The sequence below is a fragment of the Varroa jacobsoni genome, unplaced genomic scaffold, assembly GCF_002532875.2.
Source record: "Varroa jacobsoni isolate VJ856 unplaced genomic scaffold, vjacob_1.0 contig00750, whole genome shotgun sequence".
NCBI lineage: Eukaryota > Metazoa > Arthropoda > Arachnida > Mesostigmata > Varroidae > Varroa > Varroa jacobsoni.
In genome coordinates, this window is record NW_019214518.1 from 55,112 (window position 1) to 75,106 (window position 19,995).

The 19,995-nt window shown below is 42.3% G+C and overlaps 1 protein-coding gene across 6 annotated transcripts; it reads right to left on the minus strand.

The window, feature by feature from the left end:
• Positions 1-218: 218 nt before the first annotated feature.
• Positions 219-17,789, minus strand: LOC111271538 (protein phosphatase 1B). 6 transcript variants are annotated; one of them, XM_022852418.2, is made up of 8 exons: positions 10,882-12,942; positions 10,708-10,782; positions 9,333-10,388; positions 9,007-9,126; positions 8,614-8,795; positions 7,387-7,572; positions 6,794-6,955; positions 219-5,873 (listed from the first exon to the last, which is right to left on the minus strand). In XM_022852418.2, the coding sequence occupies exons 3-8, from the start codon at positions 9,592-9,594 to the stop codon at positions 5,652-5,654; spliced, it is 1,134 nt and encodes a 377-aa protein (XP_022708153.1). In that variant the 5' UTR covers positions 9,595-10,388; positions 10,708-10,782; positions 10,882-12,942; the 3' UTR covers positions 219-5,651. The 6 variants fall into 6 exon arrangements, with proteins under 6 accessions (XP_022708153.1, XP_022708156.1, XP_022708150.1 ...); XM_022852421.2 differs by lacking the exons at positions 10,708-10,782; positions 10,882-12,942 and adding an exon at positions 17,622-17,789; XM_022852415.2 differs by lacking the exons at positions 10,708-10,782; positions 10,882-12,942 and adding an exon at positions 17,410-17,789.
• Positions 17,790-19,995: the final 2,206 nt, after the last annotated feature.

Consider the following 19,995-nt stretch of genomic DNA (forward strand, 5'->3'; position numbering starts at 1 on the left):
TTAAGGAATCACGTAGATCATGATGCTATTGCATGGCGGCGTAGAGATTTAACAGACCTAGCTATCGATCCAACTTGTATTCGTTATTTACTGTTGGGAATTTTTACGTTTTGGTCGAGCATTGAGACTTTGTCTGAATTCTTTGGTGCGGTTCTCTATTCTGAATACCGACATTTTCCGCAATACAAATCGTCCACGTCAATTATTATACGACACCATTTTAGAATAAGTAACATGAAATTTATTTACAGTAATATGTACATTATTTCGGCGGCTGTGTGCGTGCGCTTCTGTTTTTTTCTCGTATATATCGCTTTGTTTTGAGAAACGTTCTAGGTTGTTTCCACTTCGATACCCGCGTCACGTTTTCGTGTTGACGGCAGCAAAGTTATTTCATCTCATTGTCGGATGCCCGGCCGTGATAGTCTAGATAACATCAGTTTGGTTTATTTGCTCCAGGTTTATGTCTACCATGTATAAGTTGCGAGCTCGTGTTATACGTTTAGTAATAAAAACAGTATCATGTTGATTCAAACAGTTCACTCGGATTTTGCTGTACTTAGTTGTAAGACGCCTATTATTTTATAGACTTAGTGACTTAAATAAATATATACTTAATAAAATAAAAATCAGTTCAAGGGGTTTGCAGGTTTTTTTTTTTGGAAAAATCTTTTACTTAAAAAGAAGCATTCGTATCTGCAAACACCTCAAAGACGAAGTCGAATATATATACTATTTTTTAGGTGTGTTGCCTTGAGTGTACGGATCCAATTTGGGTAAGCAATGGTATTAAATGTATTCGAACGCTATTTTTTTGAGGTGTGTATTTGTAGGCGACACAGTCGGCCTTCGAATCATTACGGTCAACAAACGCAGCATAAAATATGTGTTGAAAATAGGTGCTTTCTGTGACCGATCTTCTTACGCTATCTGTTCTTTTATATATCCATCATATATTTCCTTATTTATCCCTTCAGTCTCGTAAACTACTGGTCTCCTAGCCAATCTTTTTTTCATCGGTTTAGTTGTTAGTCTCTATAGCGAAGTTGGCGCAGTCGTTCCGGTGTTACACAGGCCGCCTCATGATAGAGTTCCTTTCCTTTGCTTTTACGTTTGTTCTCTCTTAATTTTACTCAGCATTCATTTCAAACATACTCTTTCTGCATAATGGCTTCCCTTCTTTTCTAGTGCCTCTATTTTGGTTTGCGTTTAGTAATTATTTTTTTCCCAGTTTACTGCCTTTTCTATACATTCGCATAGGTGCCTTTTAAGACGCTGCTATGACTTACCCTCAGTGCATCTTTGTAGTAACTGTTTTTACGAGATAATTCGTTCTATTGCAATTGATTCGATAGCCGGATGATTAGATCGTTGCTTTCTGCATTCGTGCGCTTTACCTATACTCCAAACCAATGTATTCCTGCATTCATTAGTGTGGTGTTATTTCAGCAGCAACCTCTATGGGTTATGTGGTACAATCAGTGTATTTACGAACTCTTAGAGCTTCAGCTAACAATGAGTTAATTCATCCTGGTAACATAACTAATTCTGGTTTACTTTCTGTTATTGAATATTCTGCAATAACAGCAAAATGTTTGGTAAAAAAAAAGGGTAATTTCTACAGGTCCATTTCAGCAACATGTCCTCGCTACTGAATATTTATGGCAAAAATAAAATTTTGTCTAATGCCACTCCTATGCACCTACAATCAGTACGTACCACAGCGGCCATTCTGATGGTTGTTCCTGTCACGAGACCCCAGCAAAAGGCCAAAAAGAGTCTTTTTATGTGTTTCTGAAAAATTGATCTGTTTTAAGACGCAGGGCAGAACAAAAGATTGTTTCAAATAAAACGAGTACCAGCAAGCATTTGCGAAGCGATTGAGCTGCTCTGCTTCCAGTCTACAAAGAGGCCGCGGATAATCATACATTTAAAAAATAACTAACGAAAAGTTACGATAACATAAGAATACATATAAAAATGAATTAATAGAGATATCGTAAACATGATGCGCTAATGAAACGAGGAGTATGTCCAAGTTCAAAAATGCTCTTCTCTACACGGGGACGTGGATGCAAGATGATTCGTCAGGCTACTTGATAATATCTAATGGACCCATAGTCACTGTAGAAAACGCATTTTTTAAGACAGAACAAATTAAGCTTATCAGTATGTACATACGATGAAGACCAGAAATAGTCAATAGAACGTAATGAAATCATATAACCTGCAACGTCTGGCATCATGTATTACAACCAGATCAAGGTCAATGATAAGCGTTTCCTCTGTAACTGCAACATTTTTCTCAGTGTATAATTTGCCAAGCGCCTAACCTTAAATTTCGTTGAAAACCGTAAATCTCTTCTATATCTAGTCCAACCATGCGAGTGACTTCAGAATGTTGTGCGATTGAGTAGTGAGATATAACTCATACAAAATTTGTGTGCAAAAATTTGATCACCAGTAAGTGCTTAACTTTAGCCTAACGCAATTAAAAACTTTTTGGTAAAAGTTGATATGACAACTGTAATTTTCATTATTCCAGTATAGTTTCAAAAAGTATTAAAATAACACACCACCCCTAAATACTTTTGCAGTTTCAAAATTATAAGTAAATTCGTAGATTAACTCCTTTTTCAGGCTAATTTTTTTCAACATACGAACCTGCTGTTCTAGCTTTTAGTAGAATTATGAATACATTTGTATATGAATTCAAAAAGCGAATAGCGACACACGCGAATCATTACATTAGGCGGAATAGGGACAGGAAATCGGAAGCAGGAAAAGTTTTCTGATTTCGTTGGAATAGATGCTTAGTCCATTCTTAAGCTTTCGGGTCTTTTGCACATTTTTCCGAATTTCACCCAGTTTATACCTCTGTGTTTCATTCTTCAATCTAGCATTGCTTTTTAGGGAATGCCGCTGAAGCAGCCGGGCTATGGGGTATCGTTACAGTGTGAACGTTGGCAATACGTCAGCCAATGCCGAAAGAACAAAAACACGGGAAATATACATACATTTTGTCTATTTGTCTTCACATTTAGCTCCTTACTCTACATCATGTTTTTATTTTCCCTGATTTTCCCTTCGGTCATATGTTCGTCGCTCTATTTATCATAGGTTTAGACGATCCACCTCATTCTTTCACAGCTTCGTCAGAAGCATTCTAAAGTTCAACAGCTTAGTCGAAGAATATAATTTTTTCGTTATCGTCACTATTATCAACATTTCTCTGGCTGGCTCGTGGTTTATTCTAAACTGGTGAACTGATTTTCGCACGAGTTCCCTAGCCATTTGTTGGGTCTTCTTTTGCAAATTAACATTCGCACCGGTTCCGCCTCAAGCTCGCAAGCCAGTCCTATGTCGGGCTACTGAAACAATTCATGACCTCTTCTACCTTCCTCAAATGTATTAGGTAGCCTCAGCTCATTCTCATTTTAGTTCCGTATAACTTGTTATTCCTTCGCCAGCTGATGCACCCCGAGACCGCGCCATCTGTCGTCCGCTTTTACGCCTCAAAATCTACATGTAGTAACGACGAAACAAAAATAACAATCAAGAAATAATGATAATAGTAAGAACCATCATCATGATATCAGTGTATTACAAATATTGTCCTGTCTACGTCAATGTTTGCTCAGGCCAGCTCAAGTCCTCATTAGTCTTCTTTATATCATCATTCGCCACCAAATTTCCCTTTTTGTCTCCTTCTCGATGTTTTACTTTTCCTTAGCTATCCATATCCAGAGATGACGTTGCTATTTGTCTTCGTGTACGTTTATCCGTCGGTTCATTTGACTGCTTTCATTTATATCCTGATCGCTATTTACCAGGCTCTCTTCTTTTACCTTTAGCAATAATCTTCAGCGTTTGCTGCTGTATTCTGCATTGAATATTCATGTCAATATTACATTGCGGCGGCGACGGACCACCACTTACGCAACAGCGAATAAGCTCATTAACACCTGCTCTTCGTGTTGTCATCGTTCATAGCAATTGCTTATATGTTCGCTGACGGGGTTTCCCTTTTTTTTTTTTTATAAATTATTCTGCCGCTCAGTATAGTGTCGCGGAAGAACGTACGTTTTGTAATATCGCCGCCGATTAATGTCTCCATTCAGTGAGTCTTTGGAAACGATTCTTGACTCGGAGACAGATCCTATCCAAAGGAGGACAGAAAAACACAAGGAGCTATTCTTACCTACGGAGTCATCGCTTTCGCTGTATATATATATATATATAGAATAATATATATATTATTCTACACACACACACACACACAGTGGCCATCTTACGTTCAGGCCAGTAGTATCCACATTAGCATCGTGACGATGGGGGTGTCCGAAACGGAAACAGCGAACACCTTGACGATAGATGATTCATTGCGACTCATTCAAGACTGGACAGCTTGCCGACAGCGGCCATGACAATAACGAAATCGACGGTTTGTGCCATGCCAGTCCTACCCAGCATTAGCTAGTTTAACCTGACTCAATTTCTATTCCTCCTTAGCACGCATCTACTTCAATTTCTTTTGCGTCTTGTTCGAACTCAAATTGCTTCTGACTCAGAGAGGCTTAGCGTGCTCTCGTTCACTTCGCGCGCTCATTTAAATCCGTTCTCAGCCTTTTATCAACGATTTATAATCACAGGTCCATTGATGTCCAACATCGCTCTTTCCCCCCTCTGTCACTTTCGACCTCTCGTTCTTTTCTCACTTCTGCAATCGCACGCCACTGTATGCTTGCTTTCGTCCTGTCTTTTTCTGCCCTCTTCAGCCGTATATATATATATGACCTCTTCGGTTTGTTTTCTTTTTCTATGTATATTGTTGTTGTTATTTTTAGTCATTTTTGCGCCGACGTACTCTGTGCGGAAACCTGAATTGTCAGCTTCAAGCGAATAAAATCACAATTAGATGTTAATTGCAATTAATTGCTTTTTGCTCGCATGGAAGCTTGCCAGAGTTATACCACACAAGATAGGAGCATTATTTCGACTTCGCCCATCAGGTTAACGTCTCTACATCCTCGGAAGATGTGTGTATATCGAACGTAACCTTCGGTACAAATATAGTTTAGCCGTCATTCGAACAGTTGTTACTCCATTATTGTTATCATCATCACAATCGCCACTATTTCCAGGTCCTACCTTTTTCTTGAGACAACAACAGCAATAGGAAATCTAACAGTGGCATTGTGCTGAGCGCGTCGCCAGTTTGACACGTGTTCCGTATGTGTATGTATAGAATCAATTAACGGTATACATCTCGGCCCATAGTGATACGCCACCTTTCGCTACTAAACGCTGTTTTTCGGTGTTGCCATTGTTGTTGTTGTTGTTGTTGTTGTTGTTGTTGTTGTTGTTGTATTGATTTTATTATTTAGCCTAACGCTTGTAGTGGGTACGGCTGTTGCTGTTGTTTTTTTTTGTCGCTCCGGTTGGCAGCAATGGTACGCTTTTACATCTCACTCGCTGTCTAGCTAAGCTACATATTTACTTTTCTCTCATGTCACTAGTAGCTCTTGTTGTGTTGTTGCTGTTGCTGTGATTGTTAGTGAGGCTTCGACAATATCGCAATTTCTATAGCTGTTGTCTGTTGTATCTGTTGCTTTTTCCGATGGATAACATGAAAATGGCGACGAAGAAGCTCAACAGTTGTTGTCTTGCCGCTGTTCCTTGTTTGGGTTGAGCTGCCGGAGCTCGGCCTCTACAAGTGACCGCTTCGCGTGGATGCCTACACCGCTTGGCAGAGAGTCCATCACCTTCGAATCTTCGGCGAGCGCCAGCAGAACATCGCTGAGTTCGGTCGTCCCGCTGTTGTAGATATTCTTAACTTTGTCCTTAATATAGGCGTCTATCTCCTTGAGTTCCTGTTCAAAGGCAACAAAAAAATTCAACATGTTGTTACTATCGGTTTGTGCGCGCTAATTATTGGGGTAAAGATGTTCCTATAAAAATTCTTGTTACATATATATAAAAAATTTTGATGTTGCTGCGAATTTTACATTCATTGTTAGGTTTAACTGGTCGTAAAGCATACAAAGGAAGCTCGTTTTTCCCAGAATTAAGGGTGCCCAGAAATGGCATCGGCGAGCTGATTACGAGCCTATGCAGGTCTATAGCTTCATCCATATTCATAAAACGTATTCCTATATGAAAATGAGTTACTTTCCATTAACTTCTATGAGACGGTGGAATAGTAACGAAAAGCTAGGCTAAATGCTTCACATGATAGCTTACATATATATTTAACGTGGTTTCAACTATCCGAAGATTTTCTATTTGCGGTGTCCTTCTGTGTCGTCTTTACTTATATAAAAGTTTGGTTAACACTTATGCCTGGCCTGAAGCTGGCTATTTAAAAAAATGAAGCACGAAATATCAATTAGATGAAGTTACCCGAAAGTTTACAAAAGGCGAGAGAGAGAGAGCGAGTTATACGCACCGCGAAGTCAGTATACAAGTTATAAGAACGGTTTATTTTTTCAAGCACAGCTATTTATGTATGTTTGGGCTCCTCTTTATGCAACGCTTAAATGGCTGTCCACTTGACCTGGTTCACCTACTAGCGACTTGAGTAGACCCATTTGCTTTGCAGATTTGTTAGCAAATGGCGAATATTCTGCATACTTGGGCAAGAGGAAATCGTTTCTCACTAGTTAGTCACTTAACCATAAGCCAGAGTATCTTGGATGGTACTTTTTTCTTTTGTAGACTATCAGTAGTAGAGATCGCAAACGGCTGGGGTAAAATAGTCGCTAGGTGTGCCGTGAGGCTGCTCGGTACTCGCCTGTACGAGTTTCTCGTCGAGGCCGGGTGCCCCCGGAAAAACGATGAGAACAACACTCATATTGTCTCGACTACCCTTGAATAAGCACACATCGACAAGATGCGAACAGATCGCCTCCAGGTCAGGATTGGTACGGAGTTCATGTCGCACAAAGTCGCACACCTAACGATGATTGAACAGTGTGAATAGCATGTTGATGATGAATAAAAACTTAATTAACTTAACGAGACAATATTTTGAAAGTCTATCTGTACAACTTAGTTACCTATGTACCAGTTACGTTTTGGTTGCTCCTGCTTACCTCCTGCATGTTATATTATACTATAACTGTGATTTGAATTACTGGACAGAAACATGTAAATAAATAGATTTTCTAAAAGAATAATTTAACAAAATTTTACTTCGATAACAGCTAGATGGTTAGCTACCCGCGCGTACAGGCAGTTCCTGGATAAGTTATTTGCTGAAACTATCAATGACGTTACATCTATAACAGACAAACCTATGAATACAGTCCGTAAGTGAAATGCTATCAGAACAGAAATAGTATAAATGATTCGTTCGTTTCTTGCTTGATCGTAGCCTATACAGACCTCTTCATTAGTCATCACGTCCCAGACGCCATCACATGCAAGTACCGCAAACTCGTCATTGTCACTTTTGTCTAGGGCTGTCACCTCCGGTTCAGGACTAACCAACTGTTCACATGGACCTCGTTCGCTGTTGGCCTTGTACTCATAATCACCCAATGCGCGAGACACAGCGAGGCTGCCATTTACCTAAAATAAAAAAGAGTAAGACAGAAACACTTAATTCCTTTGCTTTATGTCTACTTGATTTTGTGTCCGTACTATGACTATACTTCACTGTAAGTGCCATTTAGACAAATTCAGAAAATTACGTAACGTCTTAGGCTTTGTTGTGCCGTTTATCTTACATGTGTCACATCACCAAAATCACACGTCTAGAAGGGTTCACGCTGTGGTCGCTTAAAAAAGGTTAACAGGTTCATTGAAAAGGAACAGCCCTATTTAGTTACACGTGTATATATATATACACATATATGGGTCAGTCCCTATTCAATGTGATGTCATGTCTGTAGCCGATTCAGTGTTCCATCGTAATCCCAAGCCTTCATCTAAGCGTGTGTCGATGGGCTAGCTAGGAGACACAGAGCGGTGAGTCATCAAATATATAGTTAAGCTTCATTATCTATCTCACACAAAACAACGGCACGACATGATACTACACGACGGTAGCGAGTAGTGCAATCTACTGAGTAGTACCAAATCCTGTCCGGATAGACTTTTCGTATTACGCCAAGAGCAGTTAATGTGTATTGACCATGTAAGCAGAGACTTAGAAAGATCTTAGAAAAAAAACTGAATAACGCTCGTAGCAGGTGAAAGTTTCTGAACTGCTCTATCGAAAAAATCGATTTTGAAAATCAGGACGGTTCAAGGACATTAGGTATAATTTCATGAAAACTGAAAAACTACTTTTCGTAACATGGTCAATTTATAAATGCTATCACCTACTTGTTAAGCCTAATCGAGCATCGTTGGTCCGTTTGGACAATCGTCTCACAGTCATACAAAAATTTTGCGCGCAATAATTATTGCCATCGGATTCATTGCTTGTGCTATTACGCATACGCCTGTTTCACATACTACACATAGCTGGTTATTGTATAATAAATTTCCATTAGTACCTTTACTAGTAGCTTTCTAATAAACAAGAACCACATGGGGAGATCGCCGACGATAGGCATACCTGCACGATTACTATTAAGTTTGGTGAAAATTATATAAATTCTGTACCCTTTGAATCATGACGGATCCGCCAGCCTTTTGAATGCGGTCTCTTTCTGCAGGATTAGCGGGCTTATGGTCATGCGTGCACAGCGCCACTTTTCCGCCCCGCGACAGCACAGCTCGAGAATCTCCGCAGTTGGCAAAATACAGGTGTTTCTTCGTAACCAAACAGCAGATAGCTGTTGAACCTATTCAAGCAGCAAAAAATAAACGTAGCGCGGATTCAAAAAAATCACAAATTACTCGTTGCCAGCCATTTAGGTCAGGGTATCGAGTCGGTACGTTGTGTAATCTGCAATAGTAAGCTAAAACGACACCCTATGAACTCAACGAAACGTTACACTATATTACGAAAAGAAACTAGCAAAGGACACAGATCGGTACAAAATGGGGGCTCACCTGATCGGTCTTGACCTGCCATAACTTCAGGTAGGGTACGCATTGATTCGTCCAACTGTAGGAAGCCGCTGCGTATAGCGTTCGATAGAGGGCCCGTCTCGCCATAGTCCTCGTTCATATCTATAGCGAAATGGTACGGCGAGTGGACAACAAGCGATACAGTTTTCTTATTTAGGAACGCTATAAAGTCAGCATCAACAGCGATTTAGATCGATTCAGCTTTAGTAGCCTTTATAAGCTAGTGAGCATCTGCTAGATACGCTCGACAATGAAGTAAGGTTTTCGAACTGCCAAAACATTATGTAAGGTAGCACTTATTACCCTACCTTTTATACGTGCGATATTTTCGAGAATAGCTGGGAGAAGGTTGGTGGAACATCTCGCACTGACGCCCGCTCCCGCATGGCCATCGTAGACGCCGAAGAAGCTCCAGGTGGGAAAGCCCTGCACTGAACATAACGCCGTGTGTGCATCCTCCATCTCGACCCGCCATCCCTGCATCGACGAGAGGGCAAATCGGATACCTGACGTCGTTCTTCCCGATTCGGAGTGTTTTTCTACTTTTGGTTTTTCCAGAAAAGAACCCATCTTGTTGATCCGCAGCTGCTGGCAACAACTGTGCTATTAGGTTTTTGCTCTTTCTTCCTTTCAATCCCTGAGGCGACCTTTAGGTCACGCCACTTATCTCTAGTCCGGTGATCTTCCTTGTTTCTATAGCTGGTTTTAGTCAGCTATTGCAGAACGTTGTCGGCAGGTGTTAAAGGCTACTACTTTTCGTTTCCAAACAGCGCCGAATCAACTCGATGAACAAAGTTAGCTCCTCCGATTCCCTTCGCGCCGCCTGGGCTATAGCCCTATCACAGCGCACCAATGGCCTGACAGCGATTGTCTACGTTACGACTACTGCTTTCGCTCGTTACTGACTTCCGAAGACAGTGACAATAACAATACTAAAACAGCACAAAGTCACTGATGTAATGTCCGACGTGACAGTTACCGAAGCCTACCGCTAATAATATTTTGTGCTTTACTCAAGCAACAACTTAGAATTGGTGCTCCGTCTTCACACGGCTATCGCAAACGGCGATTGGTCCTATTTCGTGTTCGTGGAAGTGTTTCAAGCTTAGTATAAGCCACGCACTGGACTGGCAGGCGTCGTGCATCCGTTTCGCTGTTTGGTTACTTGACTGGCAATGATTTGAACAATGGTAACTAGGATAGTTGTCGATAATAATGATGTTGATTTTGTTATTGTGAATTTTGCGTAAATATTTCTACAGCTGCTGATGTTGCTGTCCCGGGATTCTTTATGTCTCACCAGAGGAAGCTCTTGTGCTAGCTTCGAAGTTTGCCCTGGCCGCCAAAAGATGCTATGGCGAAATCTGTAACAACAATAGAAGTAAATAACAGGCGTGATTATTATAGTAAACATTGATGTTATTACACAGTTACTTTCATAGCAAAAAGTAAAAGTAAAACATATGAGACATAGATTCTGTACTAGCTATTGTGAGTTCAGATATATTTGAAAAGCTAAACACCTGCTAAAGTCCCCAACCGATACACAGCAAATTACGCGATCAGTTAAATCGTAGACGAAATATATCCAAGCAAGACATGTCTCATCCAACGTTTTGGTGACAAAAGTAATCATGCTAAATTTATGTTATTAAGTGCCTACTTCGGAACAGTATGACTTACGCCTCCAAGGAGGCAAGGCGTTCCCCGAAAGAATGTGATAATATATAACCTGCATTTAGGTGTCCACGGTTAGCTCTGCAAGAAATTATGCACATTTAGATTAGTGCAAGAGAACACTAACAAGCTGTTCTGGATCACCTGCTATATGAAATAATTCGTTAGTACATTGATTACCTTTGAAAATCAATGGATCTTGTGGGCAGACGCATTGGAATGACTAACTTCATGTTATTTTTCGATTTCAGGGGGTCTTTTTTTTTTCGAGTAGAATTAATAAGTATTTTCTTCAAGAGTTCGTATGAGTTCTTTTAGAAAGTTCCTTTGAGAGATTATGTAAGCAAGAATGGAAGATAGAAACAGGCGCCGTGAAATAATCGCGATATGGAACATAGCCAAAGATTTAAAGCCGCAACAAGTTCGATTAAATAATTCTAACAAGGTGGTTAACGATGCCAACGTAACTCTCTTATGCGTGTTTTGATCAACGTAAATTCAGCCTTTTGTCTATACGCATCGGCAGCATCGGCGTGGAGGCAGCAGTTTATCTCGTGAAGCAGCTGTGAAGTAAATCGTACCTCATGGGGCGGCAGCAGCAGGTGAACTGTCTATCGATTACATTAAATAGGCAGAGATCAATATAAACTATCTATTGAAAATCACGCACCAGCTCCACGACCGCCACTAAATGCTTGCGAATCCCAAGACAAAAAAGATTTAGACTGTCGACAGGATATCACAGCAGCTATGGCCGTCAATCTTGGGGCTTTAACGACGATTCGATTATCGCCAACATATGGTTTAAAGTAGACGTTTAAAATTGGTTGTTTTAATGCCACAACAAAGCCAACCACTATAGAATGCAGCAATTTCAAAATTCAAGATGATACCGTAAGATGGTGCGGCAATTTCGTCCTACTAAAAATCGGTGAAAATTATTTTTAAAAAACAAAGATCTGAAGGTTGAAAAGAGGAACATATCCAAGTAAGGTCGATAGTCTGTTTCATTTTGCCTGGTTGGAGAGGCATTGTATAGTATCACGCTGCCTGCGACGAGGACTCGCAGAGCGAACCAGTGATGATGGTACAGCTCTCCTTAGTTAAAAGAAGTACCAAACCTGAGAATATATTATAGAGCTGGCAGGCTTTTTGCAGTGGATCATCTGCCTAGCAGAACCCTTGCATAGCCCTAACGCTACTCGATAGGTTTAAGCGCGCCTTCTGATTCTGATCGTACATGTGAACGGCTGCCTACAAACATTTACATGGGATGTATGATGGTGCAATGTCATATTTGATGCTAAGCTGATAGCTATAATATGTTCCTCCGTTCACTACGTACTAGCGCGACGCGGTGCGTTCACCTGTAAATACGTACACGCACATACTCGAAGACCGTGTCGTCCACGGGTATATATCAACCAAAATTCATAAGCAGACAGATTAGAAAGCTGGTACTAGGTTTCGCCGCACTGTGCTCAATGTGCTTTTGAGTGCCTTTGCCGGTTTTTTTGACTTGGAGGTGGTATCTATGGCGGATTCAATTCTTTTTTTCTACGGTCATCTTAGAAAAATTCTTTATATTTTTCTCATATATATATATATATATATATATATAGCTTTAACGTTACGTGCACAACCTGTAAGTTGCGAGGTGGCCCTAGCAATAATAAAGAAATATAATGTTTCTGTATTTAGAAAAAAAAACGTTAGGAACTGCCTTGCACCCAAACCTAACATATACATTGCAAAAGCCGAATATGTATTATCGCACGGAAGCACCAAGCAACCTATTGTTTTGGGGGCTGTTAACAGCAGTAGCCGGCTCTTCATAGTCGGGGTATCATAATCATGTCGGGGTAATATACACAGAAAGTACGAAGGCACAAAGAACCTGTTATACTATTATACACTTAATATGTAGAATATGTTGCACTGCTATTGGTGTTGTTTCGGCAATGGCGGTGATTCAAGAAAATCATATATACTATGATATATATACTATATGAAATATCCGACTACTAACTTTAGTTTGTAGTCGAATTGTAACACAAAAAACACCACTAGCGTACACGAAATAAACGCAGACAAAAGGACTATCTAAATAAAAACAGATATATTTGGATTGGCTAAAAATATTGTTTTTGATTGTCATGTTTGTCCAAAATGACCTTCGTTCACCCTGATTACGTTTTTGATTCGGGGCCTAACATATCACTACTTATTTAAGTTTGCTTTCTCTGATCGGCAAATGACCTGTTAAGGATTAGTGTGGGTCAAACGATATTGATAGGTGAAGATTCGCTAAAGGGTGGCCCAAGTACACAACATACAAGGACAAATCCGGCAGGAGTAAGCTATGGACTAATAGAAGGCTCATAACCACAAAAGTATAACAGCCGGAAATGGCCTATACACGTAAAAGGTTCAGAACGACTGTTCGTTGGAGTTTATTTGGACGAGCCGACTTGCAACAGATTTTCCCCTGAAAAACGAACATTAATTTCTGTATAATTAAGGTTATTAGAGTTGGCCTCTAGAGTCACTGAGGAATCTTCAAGTCCTTTAAGTGTAAACTTTATTGGGGACCTTGTGAGTTGCCTCATGGAAATCTTGTCGGATTTCTAATAACACGCATGGAAGTTTATTGATAACGTAAATCGCCGATTTCGGCCAAAAAAGCGGGGGTTCGCCTAACGTGCAGAGATATGATAATTCCCGACCTTCGTTCAAATTTTGCACGACGACCCAACGTTTTCCACCGTGGCTACAATGTTGCTTACATTTTCCGTTAAACTAACTGTTCATTTCTGTACGAATTTTCTATGAAGGCCTTCCTAAAACTACAAGCAACAAGTTAAAAAAAAACTCTAGATACAAATGGTCGATCCCATATTTGGAGTCAACGGTCGCCAATGCACCTCAGGCAAGTCCTATCCCCATACCTGAATAGTGTAGAAACTGAGTCGCATGGTGTGAAGTGACTCGTCGTCCGATTAGGCTGTCAAAAAACAATATGAACATTTCCTATGAAAAGCAGTATTGACATCCCCACATCCGTAAGCATCACAATAGCTTTTTAGACTAAATGAAATTCTACAATACTTCCTTTCCTGAACCATCGAAGCCACTGAGCAACATTGTTTTCACGAAAAGCATATCCAAATGCACGCGTAATACAGAGGTAACAGGATACTGGATGGGGTAAACCTTTCTTTGCTCTTTTAGCAACAAGCTGTACCACGATACAGCCAATCAACGAACAGTCGACAACTTCGCATAATCTTCACAACTGCTTATGTGATGCGGTCACCGTAACGACAGAAGACCGAAAACGGATACTCATTCGCCGCCTTCCATAGTCCGTTTACTCTGCTGGTTAGCAATTGTGTCACTGTTCAATTTTCTCGCTGTTACCGCCGCCGCCGCCGCCGCCGCCGCCGTCGCAGAAGCTGTAACGATCTCAGAGCGCACTGCCCACCGCATTCGCTACTTTGGTACCTGTGTTTTAGTTGCACTAGCGGCCGTCGTCATTGGAAACAGCTACTCGTGGGGCAAAGGCCGGCATGAAGCAATGACGGGCGGACAAACGGCTTACGAACAAACTCTGGCCGGCGGTTAGGCAGACGGCAGAGTCTGTCGTGCTCATCTCTCTCTAGTGCCTGCTACTGCTTCTTGCTTGCTTGATTGTCTGCCTGCCTGCCTGCCTGCCTGCCTGCCTGCCTGCCTGGTGGATGGTCGTCGGCTTTCGGCGACGTCGTTCCCACCGCCGCCGCTGCCATGCAGCTGCTGCCGTCGTCGTCGTTGCCGCCCGTCGAAGATGAGTCCACCATCACCGGCGGCTACCGGCGGTTGCTGTAGCAACAACAGCAGCAGCAGCAGCAGCAGCACGAGTTCTGCGCAATTTCGACGCGCCGCTGTTCCACAATGGTAGCAGTGATAGGACGCTACTAATAATATGTTATTCGCTGCTGCTGCGTCAAAAGCGGCACATGGTAGTCGTTGTCGGCGTGACTGCCGCACCGACGATCGCCTTTGTCCATGCAGCTGAAACCAAACGGCATCAAACAAGCACGGACAATCTGCAGTGGTGCGACCTGTGAGACGATCGTACAACTGGCGGCGACGGCGGCGGCGGCAGTAGTAGCAGCAGCAGTAGTATTAGTAGTTGCGTAATGGAATTATAGGTATAATAATGTGAATTAAAAGCACATGTGAGGCGTATGCTAGATACCGATAGTAAACAAAGCTCGCGCGGCCTGAGGCGAGCCAGCCAGCCAGTCATCGATCTGATGCGGGGACGACGCCTGACTTGCTTACGCACGTAAAGCGATCGAAGAAATTGTTATTTCTGTTTAGAACACAATGACACCAGCGGAGGTATTAAGTAATGTTGTCGCTCTGCATGACGTTCACGGAACATAAATGACACCTCATACTACAATACGTAGTGTTCCAGATACTAAAAATTGGTTGACAGAGTTCGGTGGATTATATTTTGCCGGGTAACAGTATTGACGAATATATGGCATCGGTTGGCCTACTGTTATTTTTTTCTGTGTTGTGTAATTCAGGCCAATGCTCACTTGTGTAGCATTCTCTGACCGAATGAATCATGCTGGGCTAGGATTACTTGAATCGAACGAACATCTATCATCCATCCATTACGATGCAGGAAAGGTGAGAACAGTTCATAGATATAGAAACGAATAGATTTACAGGCGGCATTTAGAAAAAGGCGGCAACAGAAAGCGGCCTACTGTGCAGTGTGTCGCAAATACAGATGGCACCATCAGAATCGTATTATCGCCACCTAATACTCATACTAATTACCTTCATATTATCCATAGAACAACTGCCACTGATGCTACACTACATATATGCGATACTACAATAACTGACGCACAAACGAAAGACAGTTCGCAGCACCTGAACTCTCCATGAAAAGGGACATAGCCACAGAAAAATATCGATGGGTTGGCAAAAGAGACCGTTAATATAATAATAATAGCTTTTAATTAGCAAAACACTCTCACTTATCAACCTGCTGAACGGCTTGTCCATTAGTCCTGCTGTGACAACAATAGCATGAACTTCGAGACGGGTAATTTTTCCCGTATGAGCTTTCAATCAACCAATCGGCCAACAAACGATCGATTCCACGTGCACTATTGCATGCACTTCATGCGCTCATATCATTCGCCGAATGGCGACCACTAACAAATGCACAGTTCCGTGCCGCTCCTGCAACATATGATCATGATCGAGTCTGCTCTGCCTTTGCGTATCTGCTTGCTTGCTTGTCTGCCTGTTGGCCTGTTTGTAAGCAGGCCATTTGCTCAATCAAAAAGCTACCTGTCATTGATTTACACGTATCGACAAATTCTCTATGCCCAGACAGAGCGTTAAACTACCACTACTACTACTACTACTAGTGTCAATACTGACATCACAGTTGTACTGACATCACAGTTGTAACGACATCGGCGAGAACGGCCATGATATAAACAACGATATCCACATTACCGACATTTGTTACTATTATAGCTTCTTCTATCACCAGCATCATCATCATCGCCCCGCTTAACAGCAGCAGTCGTAACATTAATCCGCACTGATTACCAACCACTGTCTGGCTCATTGGCTATAACATCTGTATTTTGATGAAATTGGCCGAGCTTCAAAAAGCAACGAACAAACGCGATCAATGATGAACGGTGCTTGTTACAGATACACTAACTTGGTCTTGTAGTAACTTTATAATAGGTTAGCAGCAAACTGTGCGACATACCGCCATATCATCTAAATGGCGCGTACTAGCGAATACACCCCCTTACCCCCCGCCCGCCCCATAACAGCAGCCTTTCCGTTCAATGTATACTGTAGAATAATAAGCAGCAGCAGCAGCAGCAGCAACAACAGTATTGTACGTAGATGCAAATCTACCACTTCGTCACTTTTTGCAGCAGTTTTCAATTGTCCGTCTCACAAAAAACTGCTAACGATCTATATTTCTATACAACAGCACCTATACGACATACATAACAGCATTATCAATAGTAGTGAAGGTCGACGGATCATTGCTGGCTGCTAGGCGGAGGGAAGGAGGGACGGAGGAACGAGTCAACCTAGAAACAAATCGACGATGGACACGGCGCCGACGGCCTAATTGGATTGAATCGAGTTCAACCGACTCCGATTCGATCCCAGGCTGCCAACCACCACTAGACACAGGCCAGATCGTCGCGCAACGCTACTTTTCCTCCCATAGCATCATAATAGCCGTCGCAGTTGAAGCACAGTATGCACGGAATATCAGCAGCAACACAAAGATGTGTGTGTACGCTACACGAGATATCTATATGAAGGGAACGAGCTGGCGGTAGCCGATGACGATGCTGCGACTGTTGCCGTTGCTGTTTGTTATCTGTATCACAGCCAGTATCGTCTCCGGCAGCCGCCGTATCTGCTTCGGCTGCTGCTGGCGATAATGAGACGAAGTAGCAGTTGAGCTAGCGAATTGAAGGATGAACAGGCCACCAACGTTCACCGGTCGCTAGCCCCCCAACAGCAGGAGGAGATAGTCAAGCAAGTGATGAATGATGATGCCAACTAAGCAGATCGTCAACGACAACGACGACGACTACTGAATGTTGCTCTAAGCTTGCTGGCTACTGCTGTTGACCAATTGTCGCTGCTGCTTACCTAGGCTGCGACACGCTGGCTGGGATCGGCCGGAACACGCTGCGGGGTTCGTTGGCCACTCGGAGGCGGGGGCGCCGCTCGACTTCGGTCAAACTTCAATTCACTCTCCTTCATTCATCAAACAACGCACCGCACACACTATTCGCCTGCACCTCACACAGCGGCGCTGGTTATTTTGCGAAAACACAAGAGTAAAGCAAGATGGCGCTTACCCACGGTCGCCATAGAAGCTTGGCGGTAAAACGAAAACCTCGTCTCGAAAGTATATCCGTAGCGGTGCTGCTGATGCTGTTGCTGCTGCTAATGCTGCTGCTGCTGCTGCTGCTGGCGGCGACAACGACGGCGGCGACCGTAGCGCGGGAAACTTTGAATTCCCGCACCGCGGTCTAGTCTAGATTAGCATTCGTAGAAATATCGATGATATAAGAGCAAATAGCCACCGTCACAGCAGCAGCAGCAGCAGCAGCAGCGAATTTCTGCTGTTGCCGGTTATTAGTGCTGTTATATAGCAGCAGTGAAGGCAGCAGAATGCAGTCCGTTCAGAGCGGCTGCTGTTCGAGCTGCTCTGCTAATCTGAAGGAATTTGCAGTGGGGCAAGAAGCAAGCGATGGTCAGCTGATAAGTTTCTCCACGTTGGTAAGGACGGCGCGGGTACCCGCCGTGTGTTGTCCTGGGTGCGGTAAGGTACCTGATCACAAGTGTTGACATTACTCTCATCGGTGGTTCCCGGCAGTGAGATATGAGCTACGTTGCCAATGAGTTGCCACTATGGCCGTGGCCCCCGTGCCATTGGTGGCAAGTAGCAACTATTCCTCGTCGCTATGGCCACTATAGTCACCAGTATACAACGCTAGAGGGAAACAAGCCAACAAAAGAGCGGCAATCGCAAATCGCACCTGCCGCGAGCGCACCCGCGCCACTGCCGGGGCCGTACACACTGAACATTTACGCGGTCGCGGCGTCGGCAGAGCTGGCGACGAAGAGAAAGAGCGTTTGCCGCTGTGCAGCCATAGGTACCGGCCGGTTAGAGGTTGTAGTAGTAATGGCCGTACTTCAAGTGATACGTCCCACTAATGAGCGGGCGGTTACGTCCATTAGTATTATTGCACGACGAGGCAACTTGCTGCTGTAGCCTTTTCTGTTACTAACAGATAGATAGGTAGGTAGGTAGGTAGCTAGGTAGGTAGGTACTGATGGGCCCAGGCAGCGCAAGATTCGCTGACCAGCGAACCAGCAGGTCGCTCGGAGGATATTTTAAGAGTCAACCATCACATACAAGATGACTGCTGGCAGACGAATGCCTGCCTGTTTGATGCAGTAATTTTAAATGTAACCGTAGTTGCGTGTATGGGTGATTTTGCAACGCCTTGCGATTAACTTGGTGATGACATGCAATAAAATAGCGAAAATCATATAAATAATGTACAATAATGAAGAAAATTTCTAGCTACAAATGCAGTTATTCCAGGTGGCAACGGGTCCTCCGTAAGGGTTTCGATTACAGTAAAGTTTAAATTTAGAGTGAAAGACGAGTCATTTATAATATATCACAGACTCTGCTATGGAAAATGACTGAAATAAATGTACAGACTATAGAGGTTTTTTTCGAGTAGTGAACGGACTTATGCTGTGTTTAGGTATGATAAGTAAATGGGGGCAGACGCGCTAACCGATATCTTATTTCAGTTTTACTTTTGAATTCATGCAAGCTGGTACTGGACGACATTTTCATATGTGGTTATGTCCATTACGCGGTGGAGATTAACGAAGCATTGTAAGCACGTTCTGGTCCGCGTAGGTAATTGCTGGTAACACAGGGCTTGCCAAATTGAGGAAAGGCTATCTAATAAGCCTGACAGAATTTTTTCTATGCGTCACATTAGTTTCGGGATTTCTTTTCATTCGAAGTTCTTATATTCGATGGACCACTGAGTCATGCTACTTCAACAGTAACCTTATCAACAGTAATCGTACTAACCGTAAACACTATATTAATGAGTCCCTATGAATGAAATGAAGGAACGCCTACGAAGTGGTTGTCGGCGTCATTATTATTTAAGCGAGATCTTTCTATAATTTGCAGTATCCCGTTCGTTCTAGGACCTCATGTCATATAATGTCAACAGTCATCATGAGTCTGAGCTCAAGTCACTGACGTTGCCTCAAAAATAATCTCTGAGATTACGTGTACGTATGTCTATTTCGATCTACCTAATGATTCATTGTTTCTGGCCGCGATTTATGCCAAGGGTCAGATATCGTGCCACTTCTTACTAAATGTAAGGTTTCTCTCTGTAATTGCAATCAATATACATTTTAGACGGAAAGGCGCTTGTCGACACACATCGATTTCGACATTACTGAAATATGTCTATTAACTATGAAAATTAATAATATAATTAATTGCACATTATCTAAAGTTGTTAAAATTGTGTTGAATTATTTAGAAATCATTGCGGCGATAAATCGAAATTTATAACAAGTAAAATGAAACTAGCGAGCCGGTTTCCAAAGTAACAATAGCGATATTTTTTATTATTATTATTATTATTATGCAGAATAAAGGGTGGAAAGTTGAATTTTCTA